Source organism: Taurulus bubalis (genome assembly GCF_910589615.1).
Source record: "Taurulus bubalis genome assembly, chromosome: 9".
NCBI lineage: Eukaryota > Metazoa > Chordata > Actinopteri > Perciformes > Cottidae > Taurulus > Taurulus bubalis.
This window is the reverse complement of record NC_136597.1, coordinates 26,931,229-26,945,938: the sequence shown is the minus strand read 5'-3', so window position 1 is coordinate 26,945,938 and position 14,710 is coordinate 26,931,229. Positions and strand designations below refer to the sequence as shown.

The 14,710-nt window shown below is 46.0% G+C and overlaps 1 protein-coding gene across 1 annotated transcript in view; it reads left to right on the top strand.

The window, feature by feature from the left end:
• Window positions 1-332: 332 nt before the first annotated feature.
• Window positions 333-14,710, top strand: part of kitlga (kit ligand a) — a 24,752-nt gene continuing 10,374 nt past the window's right edge. Inside the window, exon 1 of the mRNA XM_079223637.1 lies at window positions 333-398. Coding sequence (XP_079079763.1) covers window positions 384-398 — 15 coding nt within the window. The 5' untranslated portion in view covers window positions 333-383. The remainder of the gene's footprint in view (window positions 399-14,710) is intronic.

Below are 14,710 nucleotides of genomic sequence, written 5' to 3'. Positions count from 1 at the left end.
AGTGGAGCCTCTCCTCAGCCCGTCAGAGGGCGGCTCCGTGACTCTTTACGCATCGTTATAAAAGCTCAGCCCCCTCCCTGCGCGCGCGCTGTCCCGCTCCACCGCTGCGAGCCTCAGTCTGGATCTACGTTGTAGATAGATGGGCTAGATGCCACACGCCGTCAGCCTGCAGGTTGCAAAGGTTGAAAGTTTGATTTCACATTGTTTGCCGTCCTTCCTCCTCCTCCTCCTCCTCTTTGGGGCTCCTTTTCTCCTGTGCTTGGATACTGCGCTGCCCTCAGCATTGGATATGTGCACACAGGATGATGACAACCACTTTCCTCCCCGTAGAAGTAAAATAAAATAGGCTTTCGCACACACTGGATTTACTCCTGTCGTTCCATATGAAGAAGCCAAAAGTAAGTGACTGTTCCCGTGCCTTTGCTTTCTCCGCTACTTTGAGGAAACCCGCGCGCCGTGGACACGTTGCTGCCGTCAAACTTAAGCTGTCAGATGAGTAGTTCAACCTTTTTAATGATGAGTGTTAGTCGCTGTGAACGGGCTTTAGGGGAGGCGTGTTGTGCACGCGCTGTTTGTGTAAGAATGGACCGGCTGTTTGATCCAATCCGCCCGCCTTGCTCTCCCGTGGCGAGGCTTTATTTACCGAGCCGTCAGCCCTGCTTCCTCCACACCACTGTTTGCTTTCCCCAACAAACCAAAAAAACTGAACAAAGCTCCACCTGTCCGCAGTGTGTGCGGCGGGTCCACGTCCTCCTTATTCCGCTGGAGAGATCAATGCGCCATCACTCTCATGGCGCCGCCTCACACTTATTATGGAGGCAACTCTTCATCTGATTGCATTTGTAATTCAGGATGTGGTGCCGGATTAAAGACTCACGCTGCACCTTCCTTTCTTATTTTATTTTATTCATGCTTGTGGCTGTGTGGACGCACCTTTGCCGGCTGGCAGCGCTCCTCAGTGGGTACATTAAGCTGCGCTAAGCAGGTAAACTGCGAGGTCAGGGTGGCAGGCGGTGCTCCTGTCTGCTGGGCCTGATCACCGGCCATCTGGAGACTGTGTGCGCGTGCGTGCGTGCGTGCGCGTGCGTGCGTGTGTGTGTGTGCGTGTGTGTGTGTGTGTGTGTGTGTGCGCGGTTGCTTCATGACATGTGGCCTCTAACGAGGATGACCCCAACATGTACAATGTGACGACTACTGGCTTCCTTCAAGGCTGCTCTAATTATTAAAATATATATTTTATTTTATTGTAATTTTTAGCATCAAAGAAACAGAAAACATTTCTAAAATTCTAACAGCTGCTGTCTTTTTTATTATTATTATGTGCATCACTGTGATATAGTTAAACATGAAAGGTGAGACCTGATCAGCTTCATGCAACCAACTGTTAAAGAGAAGGAGCCTTTAAAATATATATATATATATATATATATATATATATATATATATATATATATATATATATATATATATATATATATATATATATATATATATATTTTAAGTGAAAACACGTTTTATTTTATTTAAGTGCACATGCATGTAGGTTTATGATCCAATGTGAAAACAGGCTCTGCTTCACTCTGAATGGCAACTGAAGCACTTTTTCCTGACTAAATCAGATAAGAAATGAATGAACATGAAATATAGCAATGATTTAACAGGGTGTGAGTCAGTGTGTGTGTGTGTGTGTGTGTGTGTGTGTGTGTGTGTGTGTGTGTGTGTGTGTGTGCGTCTGGGAATACAAGTCTTTGAAGCTTCCTGGAGGAAGGGTGATTCTGCATCCCCACGTCGCTGTTAATCATATTCACAGCAGAGAATGTTTTTTTAATGGAGTCACACCCACCGGCTGCAGCAGCCCAACACCTTTCATCTTTTATTCACCGGCCTCCGCCGACAGCTCCTGCACGGGGCTGTCGGTCGCTCCTCGAACCGATGAGCAGAGGGATGCCCTGATCGGTGCAGCTCATCCACCCGGAGGAGGGGGCTCGCTTTTATTCATGTTCACTGACGGTGGAACCGTGTCCCCTTTAAAGGTTTAGAGGAGAGACGACTAAAACCAGGTCTGACACAGGAGGTGAATGAGAGAGAGAGAGAGAGAGAGAGAGAGAGAATATATGTGTGTGTGTGAGAGAGAGGGAGAGAGATAATAGGTGTGTGTGTGTGTGTGTGTGTGTGTATGAGAGAGTGAGAGCGAGCGAGAGAGAGAGAGAAAGTGGGAGAGAGAGCATGCCTCCCCCTTCTCAGAACATGGCGTCACCAGTAGGGGCGCTCGTTGGGCCGGAGAGACCAGGTCTGTCGTCATGACCACAGACATCCTCACACTCAGATGTGTGGAAGCCGTGACGTGACTCACGCCGCTGATGTCCGTTACGCTCTCCGGCCGGCTGGCTGGAGGTGATGAGCAGCTGGAGGCGTTGACCTCTGACCTCTGACACTGGCCGCAAGCCTTCAGGCCAACTGCTCACATAACGGAGGCTCGACACACCTCCGCTCCCGCAGGTTTTTTCAAGACATCTTCATCGTTTAGTTTTCCTCCTCTGCATCATGAGATGGATTATGTCACGCGTCGTACAAGAGGAACTACACACTCAGTAATCACTGATGAATGAGGCTCGTTTAGGGCAAATTTGATTACCGTAAAAGTCGGGTTGCAAGCCGCTCCTACCTCCGGTCAGTGTCCCCGCTGTAGCATGCTAGGCGCTAGCGTTGCTGCTAGCTCCCCGCTGCTGCTGCTACTGCCCGCGTCCCCTCTGCCCGAGTCAGGTGTCGAGCCTGGTCCCGCTACCTTCGGTGGTTGTCGGGGCGCTAGCAGAAGTTAGCGGAGAGCTAGCGGAAGTTAGCGGGGAAGTAGCGGAGCGCCAGCAGCAGCCCCAGCTGGCTACAGTGGGGAGCTAACGGGGACACTGACCGAAGATAGTAGCGGCTCGTAACCCGACTTTTACGGTATAGCATTTTTTTTAAAAGCAAGTAAAGTGGACTTGAATCTGCTCATCAAGTTAAAGACGTGTTCTAATTGGTTAATGGCGGCATTAGTGATGACAGCGTCAGCTGCTGCTGCTGGCTGGTGACGACGGCGTTCCCGCTGCTGAGTACCAGACTTCCTGTTTTTAAAAAGTGAACCCTCTCATATTAGAAAGCCACAAATGATGCGTATGACATGGAGCCTGTGACTCACGCTTTGATCTCAGGGATCCGTCAACGCCACGTTGTTGTGCCTCATCTTGAGGATCAGTGTGTTCCCAACATTCCACTCCAAGACATCTAAAACATTTTCGGTATTAATATTTGTCTTTAACCAGCGTTAATGGGTTCTGCTGCTCTCTGTCAAAGGTTGTGGGAGATGTTCTGCAACGCTGATCTCCAGGGTCACACGCTGCTGCTGGAGCCACACTCTTCTGGTTTGAGTCAAACATGCCCTCCTGGGAAGTCTGAATACTTTTGTATTTCATATTCCTTTGTGGTATACTGGAAATATCGCACAGAGCCGCAGCAGTGTGGTTTTTTTCTTGACGACATTGAAGATGAATTGATTATGAAAGCCATAATAATAAACACTTCTCAAAAAACAAACATCCCACCTGAGTTAGACACAGTCAGGGATATTTGTCATCGATGTTCACATTGTGGAATCGTGGTTAAGGCGAAAAAAGAAAGCAACAACACACATGGTGGTCTGGTGATGCAGCGTTGTTTCTTAGAACCGTGTCTGAAGAAAAAATCGCACATGTTCCCAGGCCGTTTTTTTTACTGCTAATTAATAGCATGCCGAATCCGTGAAAGCAGCAAAGCGAACATCCTTTGGCTTACAGGAGTTTTGCTCTGTGACGGAGCTCAGGCCTCCTGCCCGGCGCTGACGTCAGGGCCGGAGAGAGGCAGGGACTCTCGTGCCGAGGCCATTGCAACTCAGACAGGAAGTCTTACGGATCTACCTGCCTGCGAGATCACCGAGAGCTTCCAGAACATACCCATAAAGCAGGAGACAAGGAATGCACACGGGGAGGGAACTCTGCACCTTTTAGAGCCGACGTTCAAAGAGCTCTGCGCCGCTAACCGCTACACGCTGGGAGTTCTGTCAGTTCCAAAGATTCCTGCAGGCCTCTTTTCTTCTTTTTCTTCTTCTTCAACCTGGCGTGCCAGCTTGATATGACCGGTTGGATCGGTTGAGTGATTCAATCGCCCTCGGCTCGGGCTTGTCTCCGGTTCAAAGGGTGCCGTGAGAGGGTGTCATGTGAATGGAAACATCAGCGGGGGAAATCGGTGTCACGTGGATCGACGGGGTCTCTGCTCAAGTGAAAGTCTTCTCCGACCAGCGCTTCACGTGGCAAACCTCTCATTGTGCAACGTGTACTTAGGTTGAGGAGCAGAAGTCATGCTTCTCCACTCGTGGCCTTTCGGGATTCCCGTTGTGCAGACAAACACATGAAGCATGCCAGCAAGTTGTTTAAGAAAATGTTTGCAAAGGTGTGCTTTTTAGGCGGTTTCTTGAAACCGAGGCGGCTGGGTGCATTCCTGAGCTCTTTGGACGGAGCGCTTCACAGTTGGAGAGGGGGAGGGGGTAATAGTTTAGCGATCGCAGCAGGTTGCTGGAGAATGAAAAGGCTACAAGTGTAAAGTGGGCGGGAGGGTGTGTTGGGGCAATAATGGGGCGCAGAACAGCTTCGTATCGTCGGCGTGAAGATTGGCAGCAAACAGGAAGCGAGGCCGGAGTCATGTGTTTACGTGTGAGAATACAGGCGGCGCACGATGGGCGAACGAAAAACATTACAGTGATCTGACCCCGAGGAAACCAAAGGAATAAACCAATTATTTCTGCATCAGGTGCTGACAAGAAAGGACTTAATTGTGCAGCAGTGTGAAGATGGAAGAATACTTTTTCTTTTGTAATGTTATTGATATTCGATCTCGATGCCTTAACTTGCCTATGGGCCGGTACAGAGTGCGGTAAAACCCTCCCGTTGTCTTGGGGTCAAAATGACCCATCAACACACATACATATACACGGGTCATTTTGACCCCAAGACAAAAACAACATGACGTATGGATCATGCAATTTAGCAACATCTCACCTGTAAAACTGCAGGAAGTATGGATCATGTAGAGACATGTAGCATAAATTAGTTACATTAAAACAATAATGTGAGATCCGTTTGGTGCATAGAATTGTGAACTCGCTGATACTCAAATTGAGCATTTTAGCCCGGAGGCATCTGTGGAATAACTGTAATTAAATTGTGTGTATTAACTGTGATACAAATTAGAGATGGCTGTCAATTTGCGTCCAAATTCTGATGGGAACAGGGAGGAGTCAGTCAAAGGCCTGGTCGATGTATGGATTAGAGCGTCGTTATGCCCATTTCTCCTTGATGTGTATTGGAGAGGGAGCAAGAAAATAACAAATTAAAAGTGGGCCCAACACAGAACCTTGTGGGACTCCATGCCTCACAGGCACTGAGTGGGTATCGACTCTCCGGGGAGGTAAAGAAGTCGTCCACATTATTTTTTGTGGCGCAGCAATAAAAGCATTTTTATGTTGGAAAGGGATTCGCACCGCTGATTTAAGGCCGTGACCAACATTTAATTTATTTACTTTAAAAAACAAACCAAAAAAGACAAACATTTGCTGGTTCTCAAATGTGATTTTCTGGGTTTTCAGTTCCATGTCATCGTAAACTCAGCAGCCTTGGCGTCCAGCGCTGTGCTCTGATTATTGTGTGCTCTGGGAAATTGTAATGGCTATTTTCCACTATTTTATTCAATTTAATGTAGACTAAACCATCAAATCCTTTCGCTGTATGTAAACAGAATGAAATAATTACCGTCGGTTGCTTCCCCGGCCAACACAACCGTAATTCAGATTTAAAATGTCTTGTTTTTGTTTTGGGGGTTTTGCAGAGTAACCGAATCCTCCCAAGCATGTTCAGGAAGCCGTGGCTTCAGCCGTCACTCCTTTTCTATTTATTTCAATTTAAAACATAAACATATATCTATATGTATGTATATAGCATAAGGGGAGTTGTTTTAGTTTCACTTCAGTGCAGCAGCCTGCTGTCACGGCACAAGTCGTCTGCTGACGTCGAAGGACATCTGGAGCGAATTCTCAGCGCTGCCTCCGTCCTTCTAGCGAAGCAACATCCAATCGGAGTATCACATTCGTCTTGTTGTGGTACGTGTGTGTGTCTGGCTCCTTCAAATGCCTCGGGTGCGTGTGAATGGATATCTTACACAAGCGTGAAGTCATCCCCGATACGCTATTCCCCTCGTGTGCATCTGACTCGGCCGCAGGGCTGCTAGACGGCTTTCCACATGACCGGCTCCGCCGATGAGAAGCCGCCGAAGACGCTCCACGCAGAGGCCGTTCTCGTGGCCGCTCGTGGCTTCTGGTCCAGACCGCACAGCTCTGAGCTGAACACTGCTTCCGTTAAGAGCTATTTCCGACACTTCTAGCATGACTGATCTTGTGAGTTGTGACATCTTTAACAGTGGCAGCCGTGAATGGGGAAACATTTATGTATTTATTTGTGCCAAACGGTAGCCTGTCGCTGCGAGAAGATACGCTCATCCTTCTTCCTTTACCCCTATCTCTCAGTCGGGGTTGCGTTCAATACCCAAGAAAAACCCCAAAAGATCTAAACCTTCTAGCATGTCGAGCACATGTTGCGGATCAGTGCAGATCAAAGTGGACCGTCAAATAGATGATGTTTTAGAATTACCACAGTGATGCTCGACCGCAGTCTTGCACATCCAAGTTCTTTTCTTTTCTAAACAGTTCAGTTCACTTTTGCAACGTAAACGAGGTGCAGGAGAAGTGAAGCTGAGCTGTGGGTGAGAAGTTGTGAAGCTGAAAAAGTTGGCAGGAGATCCGCAAAAGGAATCTGACTTTATTATAGTTGCACAACTCCGCTTTCTTCCTTGTTGTTCAAGCCAAATCATTCCCCTCAGTGCATGTTAACCCGATTAATGAACCCATTTATTTGTTGACATAGAGTGATGTGGCTATATAAAAAAGGACTATAAGCAGATCATAAAACATCTATTTTCCTTTCCAAAGAAACTCACGAGGAACATACAGTCGTCAAATGCACTTTAACTTCATCCGGCTCCTTTTTAAATGTTTCTTCAGTAGAAGATCAGATGTCCTGCTTCACACCAGCGGGGAGACCTCAGACCTGCAGACACACTCGCCTGCAGATAGTGTATGTCTGGGGCTTTTATTGTGAAAGGTAAGAGCAGACCTTTCTCAAGGTTGAAGAGGAGTAATAAAGTTTGCGATCTTTCGGACTACCGAGCCTCCGTGTTTGTTGGATAAATATAAATGTGCCTGACAACAGATGAACCTCCGGGTTGTATTTCTGGGGTTTCAGTGTATTCGGGGATATTCGGTGTCAAGACTTCCTGAAATTTTAAACCAAAAAATAAAGATTCAAGATATTTGTATTGTCATATGAAACAGACAGTTACTTAAATATCACTTTGCTAGGTCCTCCTTAAACTTAAGGTAAAATAAAAAAAATGTTAAATACTAAGAAAGGAGGTAAATGCTAAAAGTATAAAAAAAATATGTAGATTGCATTTTGGCCAAACTGCAAACGAACCTCACAATGCATAACATTCCCATGCCAACATATTTTCCCGTTGCTTTCATGTGAATCTGTTTACAGGCTGTGCACAACGTGAGCGGTTGATTCCTTTATCCACAGTTTGAAATAACAATAACAAAAACAGTTCATAAAACCATAATGACGACGTGCAAATTAATCGCACGAATAAAACAAGAACATCTAATTACAATCTGATTTATTTTGGGTAAAATTGTGACTGTCCTTTTTCGTATTCGTTGCAATAACTAACAATGAATGGAATAACACAGCAAGGAACGTTGACATGGACGTAACTCTTCAATTACACTCGAGTGTCCGAGAGCGGTAACCTGATTCAGCCTCAGACAACACGTCATGGGGACGTTTTCCTCCCAGGGAATGTGAAATAACAAGATCTGAAAGGACAATTACTGGTTCAAAGCTTAAAAATGGGAATCTCATGTGTCCTCGAACAAATAGCATCGCTCGACTGTTTCTCACCGTTTTTAATTTGCGTTCTCACCATTAAAACCTTCTCATCCTCTCCAGCTCTCTGCGTCACTTTGCTGTTGTTTGTTCCCCCCTTATATCTGGAACCCCTTGTTCAACACGAACAGGTGTTCCTTCTCGTTCCCACCGAAGACGTAACGTAGCCTGGTCTCATTAGCCCAACCGAAAAGGTTTGTTCTTTTCTCTGCGACTACATGCTGAGCCACAAAACGTCAAAAGAATCCTTCGATGTGCCTTCATTTCATGATTGTTCCATCAAGTTGCCGATGACCGTGACTGTCATGTCACTATGAAAGTTTCCACTAAAACCACACGCTCTGTTTTTGATTATTTTTGTTCGCTTTTTATGTCGCTCATCTGTCCTTCCAGCGTTTGCAAGTCAGGAAGCATCGATACCCATCTGGCCGATTCGGGGCTGAGGCCAAATATAGACTTGGAATCCACTCCTGCTTGAAAACAAACTCTTTCAGTTAATCAGGGTTATTCATTTTGGAGAAACAAGATCGGTACCGGGAGAGGAAAACTAAGACGTGGTTGGCTGTATGCCCTCTTTGAGACATTGTGCAATCATCATTACGACCGAAAACCACCACTTTTGTGTTTTGTCATTCGGCAGTTAAGAAAAAGCACAGTATCAATTTAGCAATGAGCTCTGCTTGTGAATGTATAATAAATGCTCATCCAGAGATAATAGCACAGTGCGCAGCAGTCATTACAACCATAACCACCCCGCATGTGTCAGACGAGTGCCTGTTTAAGCTGCCGCACAACCACTTTGATGCCATGCAATGCGTCTGGCTCCTCTGATTACCTGGAAGTGTCTCTGGTTGTCGGTACTTGCCTCTGCAGACGGCAGCGGCTGCAGCCTCAACGTTTCTCAGATGTTAATTTGATTTGCACGTGAAGAAAGTGAGATCCTGACGCTTGAAAAAAATCTACCCTAGGTCCAAAGGTTTTTTTATCTTAGCCTCATTAAACAAATCCTACTTTAATACGTTATGGAGGTGGGCATTGCCGGCCATGTCTGACTGGAGAATGGTTCCAAATGACATTTGAATGACTGAAGTCTTTATAGTCTTTCACGATGGACTTTACTTTATATTGAGGGATCTTTTGTGTGCAGTTTAACCATTAAGAGGTTAAATATTGACATGTGGATGGGACTAAGGTTCTTCCGGATGGCCTGTGGCCGAATGAGTCCTAACAGTGTGGTTATTTTCTTTTTCAGTAAACAGCGTGAAGCATTAGCTGTGGTTGTTGGCTCTGGGTACAAAGGACTATAAACAGCGTAATAATCATTACATATGGTAAATATTGCATTCATCAGGGGCTGGGAATGCTCAACACTGAAACTGTGTCCTTGCATGTGCAGTGCAGAGTGTTATTTTGGACCCCCAAAAATAAAAAATATGAAAAACAAACCTGAATTTGCAACCCTTGGTGAACATCTGGACGACACCAGTGTTCCATTCGCACGGCCGTTATCATCTGCCGTGTTTTAATCCTCACGTGGCAGCTGAGGTCGCATGGCAACACTCAAAACAATGATGGAGGCAAAAGATTAGGATGAAATACCCATCTCTGGCGGACTAATGTCATGCAAATGTCATGCACCTCTTTTCTGCTTTTATGAGATTATCCGGTTAAGAGGGCCACGAGGCCTGGAGAGCCTGCTCAGCTAATGATACCTCGGGCTCAAAGTGTGGAGGAAGATGAAGGAGGGTAATCATCTACAGCATCAATATGATGAAGGCCAGCAGGCTGTGATGCACCTGACGATGACGGATAAGAGGGCTTTTAGTTTGGAGAGGTCGCACCTGACGGCTACGCTTTTGCTTTGATGTCTGAGGAATAATGCTGTTTCCACATGCAATCAGGCAGACTGTCAGGCTAGATATCATGTCGGTGGGTCGGGAAACACATCGCCATTTGTTGGCGTTGTTGGCGGCTTTTTCTCCCTGTGCCGTCCAAAAGGTGCCGTCTGACTCCATGTGACCGCAGGGCATAATCATGTTCTGTTTTGCTTTATTTGACAACGCAAAGGCAGCATCGGTTCCCCGTGTTCCAGATAGGAATGAGGCCCATTTCTTTCTGCATGGAAAATTGATTTATGTCTCTGCCCGACAGTGTCTGGGAGGAAGCGCTCAAATGAGTGAGCCGAAGTCATCTCGCTGTTTATTAATATGTTTGGCCTAAACTGTGTGTTGGGAGTTCATGAGCATTTTTGGAACTTGTCGAGACAAGATCAGTTTGTTTTTGCACAGGCTTATTTTTCTCAGAGATATTTCCCTGTTGAGATAAAGCGGTGAGATAAGATAGGAATGATTGCTTTATTTTGCATATTAGTTTTCTCTGGGTTCTCGGATTTAGTACTGCATCATAGAACATTGTAATGATGCTGTGATGATGTGCATCGTGTGGATATGGTTTCACCTCAAGACATATTTACCACAATAATAACAGTCTTTGAGTTACATATGCATGTGAGAAACAACATGGATATTCTTAAGAAAGTGTCCATTTTCATTGCAGGAATTACTGCAGGAATTACGATGGATAAATCAAATCCTAACAGCTCACTGTGCTTCTATTTACTCCATAACGAAACATAAAAAAACATTTCCAGGTCTTGATCTAGACCAAACAAACACAGGACTTTCACCCAGGAGACCACTGTTTGTGTTATTTTACCTTAGTTTTGCTCCGTAATTTTTTAACTTATGCAAGATACATACAAGCAAATATTTATTTTAACCCAACCCCAACCTTTTCCTGGGAAACGTTTTTGTTGAACATGAGTTTATGTCTCAATCTCTAGTTTCATGTCTTCTTCAAGACAGCATGATGTTCATTTAGTAAATTATGGTCCAAGTAGGAGCCAAAAGCGTTTATAAAGCAGGGTGTGCTGTGGCCACCTTGTGATTGACAGCTTGTGTTTCCGTCTTAAAACATTGACTCTTTCACAGTGTGTGTTCACATCATGAAATGTGACGTTTTGGTTGGCTGTTCAAAGTTGGGGTTGTACTTAACTTCACCTTCTTGCAAAAAAAAGCCAAAATGGCGACGGCCAAAAACCCAAGATGGCTTCCAAACTGAAGTCCACAAACCAACGTGGGTGATGCGGCGGTGGCTGCATCCACTTCTCCAGAGGAGTGCAATGAGTGTAAATACAACTTGTTGAACCCAATAAGCAGTTCTATATTTCTGGGCCTCAACTCGTCTGTCAACATCTCAGAAACCGTTCAATGGTTTTCCACCAAATCTGGAGTACAAATCAGTCGAATTTGAAGTCAGGTCTTTCATAATAATCCTATGATTTAAAACTATAGCCCATCCTCCAACCACACCAATCTTTACAAGTTTCAGAAGGACACGTCACATCTTGTCAACACTAACTTGTTTCACCCCGACTCCTAACGTTAGCTAGCGTGTTTCATGGGCTGTAAATGTGTCTCATAAAGACCCGGGGAATGTGGGCCGGTATCGCTGTCATCATCACGCCCTGCTGTGTAATACTGCTGTGTTTACTTGGCCCTACTAAAAAAAAACACCCAGGAATGACCATAAGCTTTGAAAGAATAATGGCGGTCGAAATGGCAAGTATGATGCTCCGCCAGCTGCTAGCAGCTGCTCTGCTCTCAGCGTGACAAGCGCACATGTGTGCAGAACATGTCGGCGCCGTCACCGGCTCAACTCTACGTGCTCTCGGCACATGTCGAGAGGGACGTCATGGGGTTTCTCCAAGTCTTTGCATGTGTTTTTTGTTTGACTTGTGTTCGAGGAAAAATTGAAGAAAAAACAAACGTCTGACATTGTGGGACCGACTCGTTGTAAACGGGAACGCGCTGGAAGGGAGAGGCAGCGCTCTCCCAGGTTTCTTGAGTGACAGCTTTTACTTGTTGTTGTTTCAAGATGGCAGGAGTCGCTGGATTCTGTCCAAACCAAATTAGCATGGTTGTTATTATAACTCGTTTTTTTCTGATGTGATTTTGGAAAGGATATCAGTTCATTTGCTTTCTGTGGTAGCCACCACCTACTGAATCATCCTTGCTAAAGAAACTTTGCAGGGCTGAAACCAGGTGTTTGCAGTAGACACTGTTGATTGAAATTCCCATTTAGTGAAGCCCAATACTGCCTAGCCCAAGCGAAGGAGTTCAAGTATCTCGGGGTCTTGTTCACGAGTGAGGGTAAGGTGGAGCGGGAGATCGACAGACGGATCGGTGCGGCTGCAGCAATAAAACAGGCGCTGTACCGGTCCGTCCTGGTGAAGAGGAGCTGAGCCGGAAGGCGAAGCTCTCCATTTACTGGTCGGTCTATGTTCCAACCCTCACCTATGGTCACGAACTCTGGGTCGTGACCGAAAGAACGAGATCTCGGATACAAGCGGCCGAAATGAGCTTCCTCCGTAGGGTGGCCGGGCTCAGCCTTAGAGATAGGGTAAGGAGCTCGGACATCAGGAGGGAGCTTGGAGTCGAGTCGCTGTTCCTTCGTGTCGAAAGGAGTCAGCTGAGGTCATTCGGGCATCTAGTCAGGATGCCTCCTGGACGCCTCCCATTAGAGGTTTTCCAGGCACGTCCAACTGGTAGGAAGACCGAGGACACGCTGGAGGGATTATATCTCCCGGCTGGCCTTGGAACGCCTCGGGATCCCCCAGAATGAGCTGGAAAGTGTTGCAGGTGAGAGGGAAGCCTGGGTCGGCCTGCTGAACCTGCTGCCACCGCGACCCGACCCCGGATAAGCGGCTGATAATGGATGGATGGATGGATGAAGCCCAATACCGTAGCGATGAAACAAGCATTAGCTCTGGTGCTTTGGTTTCTGTCTGGTGACCTTTTTCTTAAAATGTAAACCGACTGAACACAACATACTTTGACAATTCAGGGTGTGAGAGCACGAGGAGAACCCGCATGGATTAGATCTGCCCGTAAGGCTTACATGCATCTGTAACAAGCTCCCTCTATGTTTGTGACTTGTTGCACAGCTTCTGGCTGCTGACGCGGTGAGGAAGCAGCGGTCGCGCCCGGCGCCTTTGAAGGACACAAAAACGGGTTAACTTTAGTGTCTGGAAGTCATAGAATTGCAAAAATAGTTCCCAACATGTTTGTTTTGGAGAAGACAAAGATTCTAACCCTTTTGAAAACAGGAGAAATACCGGAATCCGTTCATATTTGTTGAAGCTTCCGGGTGGTTTTGCTTTGCCTCACAACGTTTCCTTGTTAAATCATTGACCCCGAAGTAGAAGACTGTGCACCTGGAGCTTCTCTGATGTCGTCCACTGCGTCCCGTACACGTGATTCACGACATGCACGAGGCTGAGGCGTCGCTGATGGATTACAAGATACCTCCCACGCATTTGTCTTCTGCTAATCTGGTATCGTCCCTGTCTGCCGCTGAAAGACGATTGGTCTTGGCGAGCAGCGGAAGCTCGCTGGAATCGAATTATGTCCCATCTAAAAGCTGTTTTTGGGGCCTTTTTTTCCTGCCGTTGATGGATCGCCGCTCCGTTCTCTTCCTGTTGCGGCTCCGTTCAACCACAATGTGCAGTAGCAGGAGGAAGGTGGGTGGCTGGAAGATTTGACAGTGAGCGATCTGAACGACCGCACTGAAAGGGAAAGTGTCGACGGGCAAAAAGACAAAAGAAAAAGAAGCAACAAGCTGCTGCAAAAAAGCACGAGCATGGCCATAAAAGCCTTCTTGAATAAAGTACAGAATGAAATGCTGTTGTACTGGTTGAGGTGCCTCCAGATTAGACATGGCTCAGCTCACTATAATAATGTTATCCCTCTTTGTGTAACACTCTAAAGCTTTATTCACCAACGAGGAGGTTCATATTGAAGGTTGCTGAATTGTTTTTGGGTTAGGCCCCGGCTGGCCCTAATCTCTTTTAAGAGGAGAATTGCAGCCCCCTTGCATAACATGGTCAGACTGGCACACAAAGAGGAAGGAGGTCAGCCAACTGAATGGCAACCGTTAATGTACGGTAAGCCAATGCAGCAGCTCCATTAGGCAGTGAAATACCTCATCTTAAAGTTGCAGCTTTCTTCTCAACAAACACAAGTTTTGTGTACAACACATATTACTAGTGTGCTGGTTTGTATTGTCTTCCTCTTAGAACGATGGCAAAGCAGATTTTTTTGAAAACCACTTTTAAATCCCTGCATTGTTTACATCCAGCCTCGCTGCAGCTGTTGGCACTTTCCTACATTTGTATTATAATCACCATCGACTGTTACTATTTGCTCGTGCAATATTGTCACGATGCACGTGCCCGATACACACTAAACATTGCTTCATAGTGTTACTGGGGGTCAAAGGTCGCAGAGAATAACTTAAAGGCTTCATTCAGAGCTGCAACACCCATCTTGCACATTTCAGAAATAGACGGTTGTCAAAGACACGCTCAGATACATCAATTGGTTGCAACCTTTGTCAAGATCTGAATTTCTTTTTTATTACCAAATTAGCAGCGCTTTGTTAACGGCTTTTCTTCAATAAAACGAGTGCAGGCAGGAAGAGTGAGCAGCGAAAGTAACGGGAGACTTTTAATGTGAAGAAATAATAGAACGTTGTATTCCTCACCCAATTAACGGAGTTTTATTAGCAGCTATGTTTCTTCAATAAAA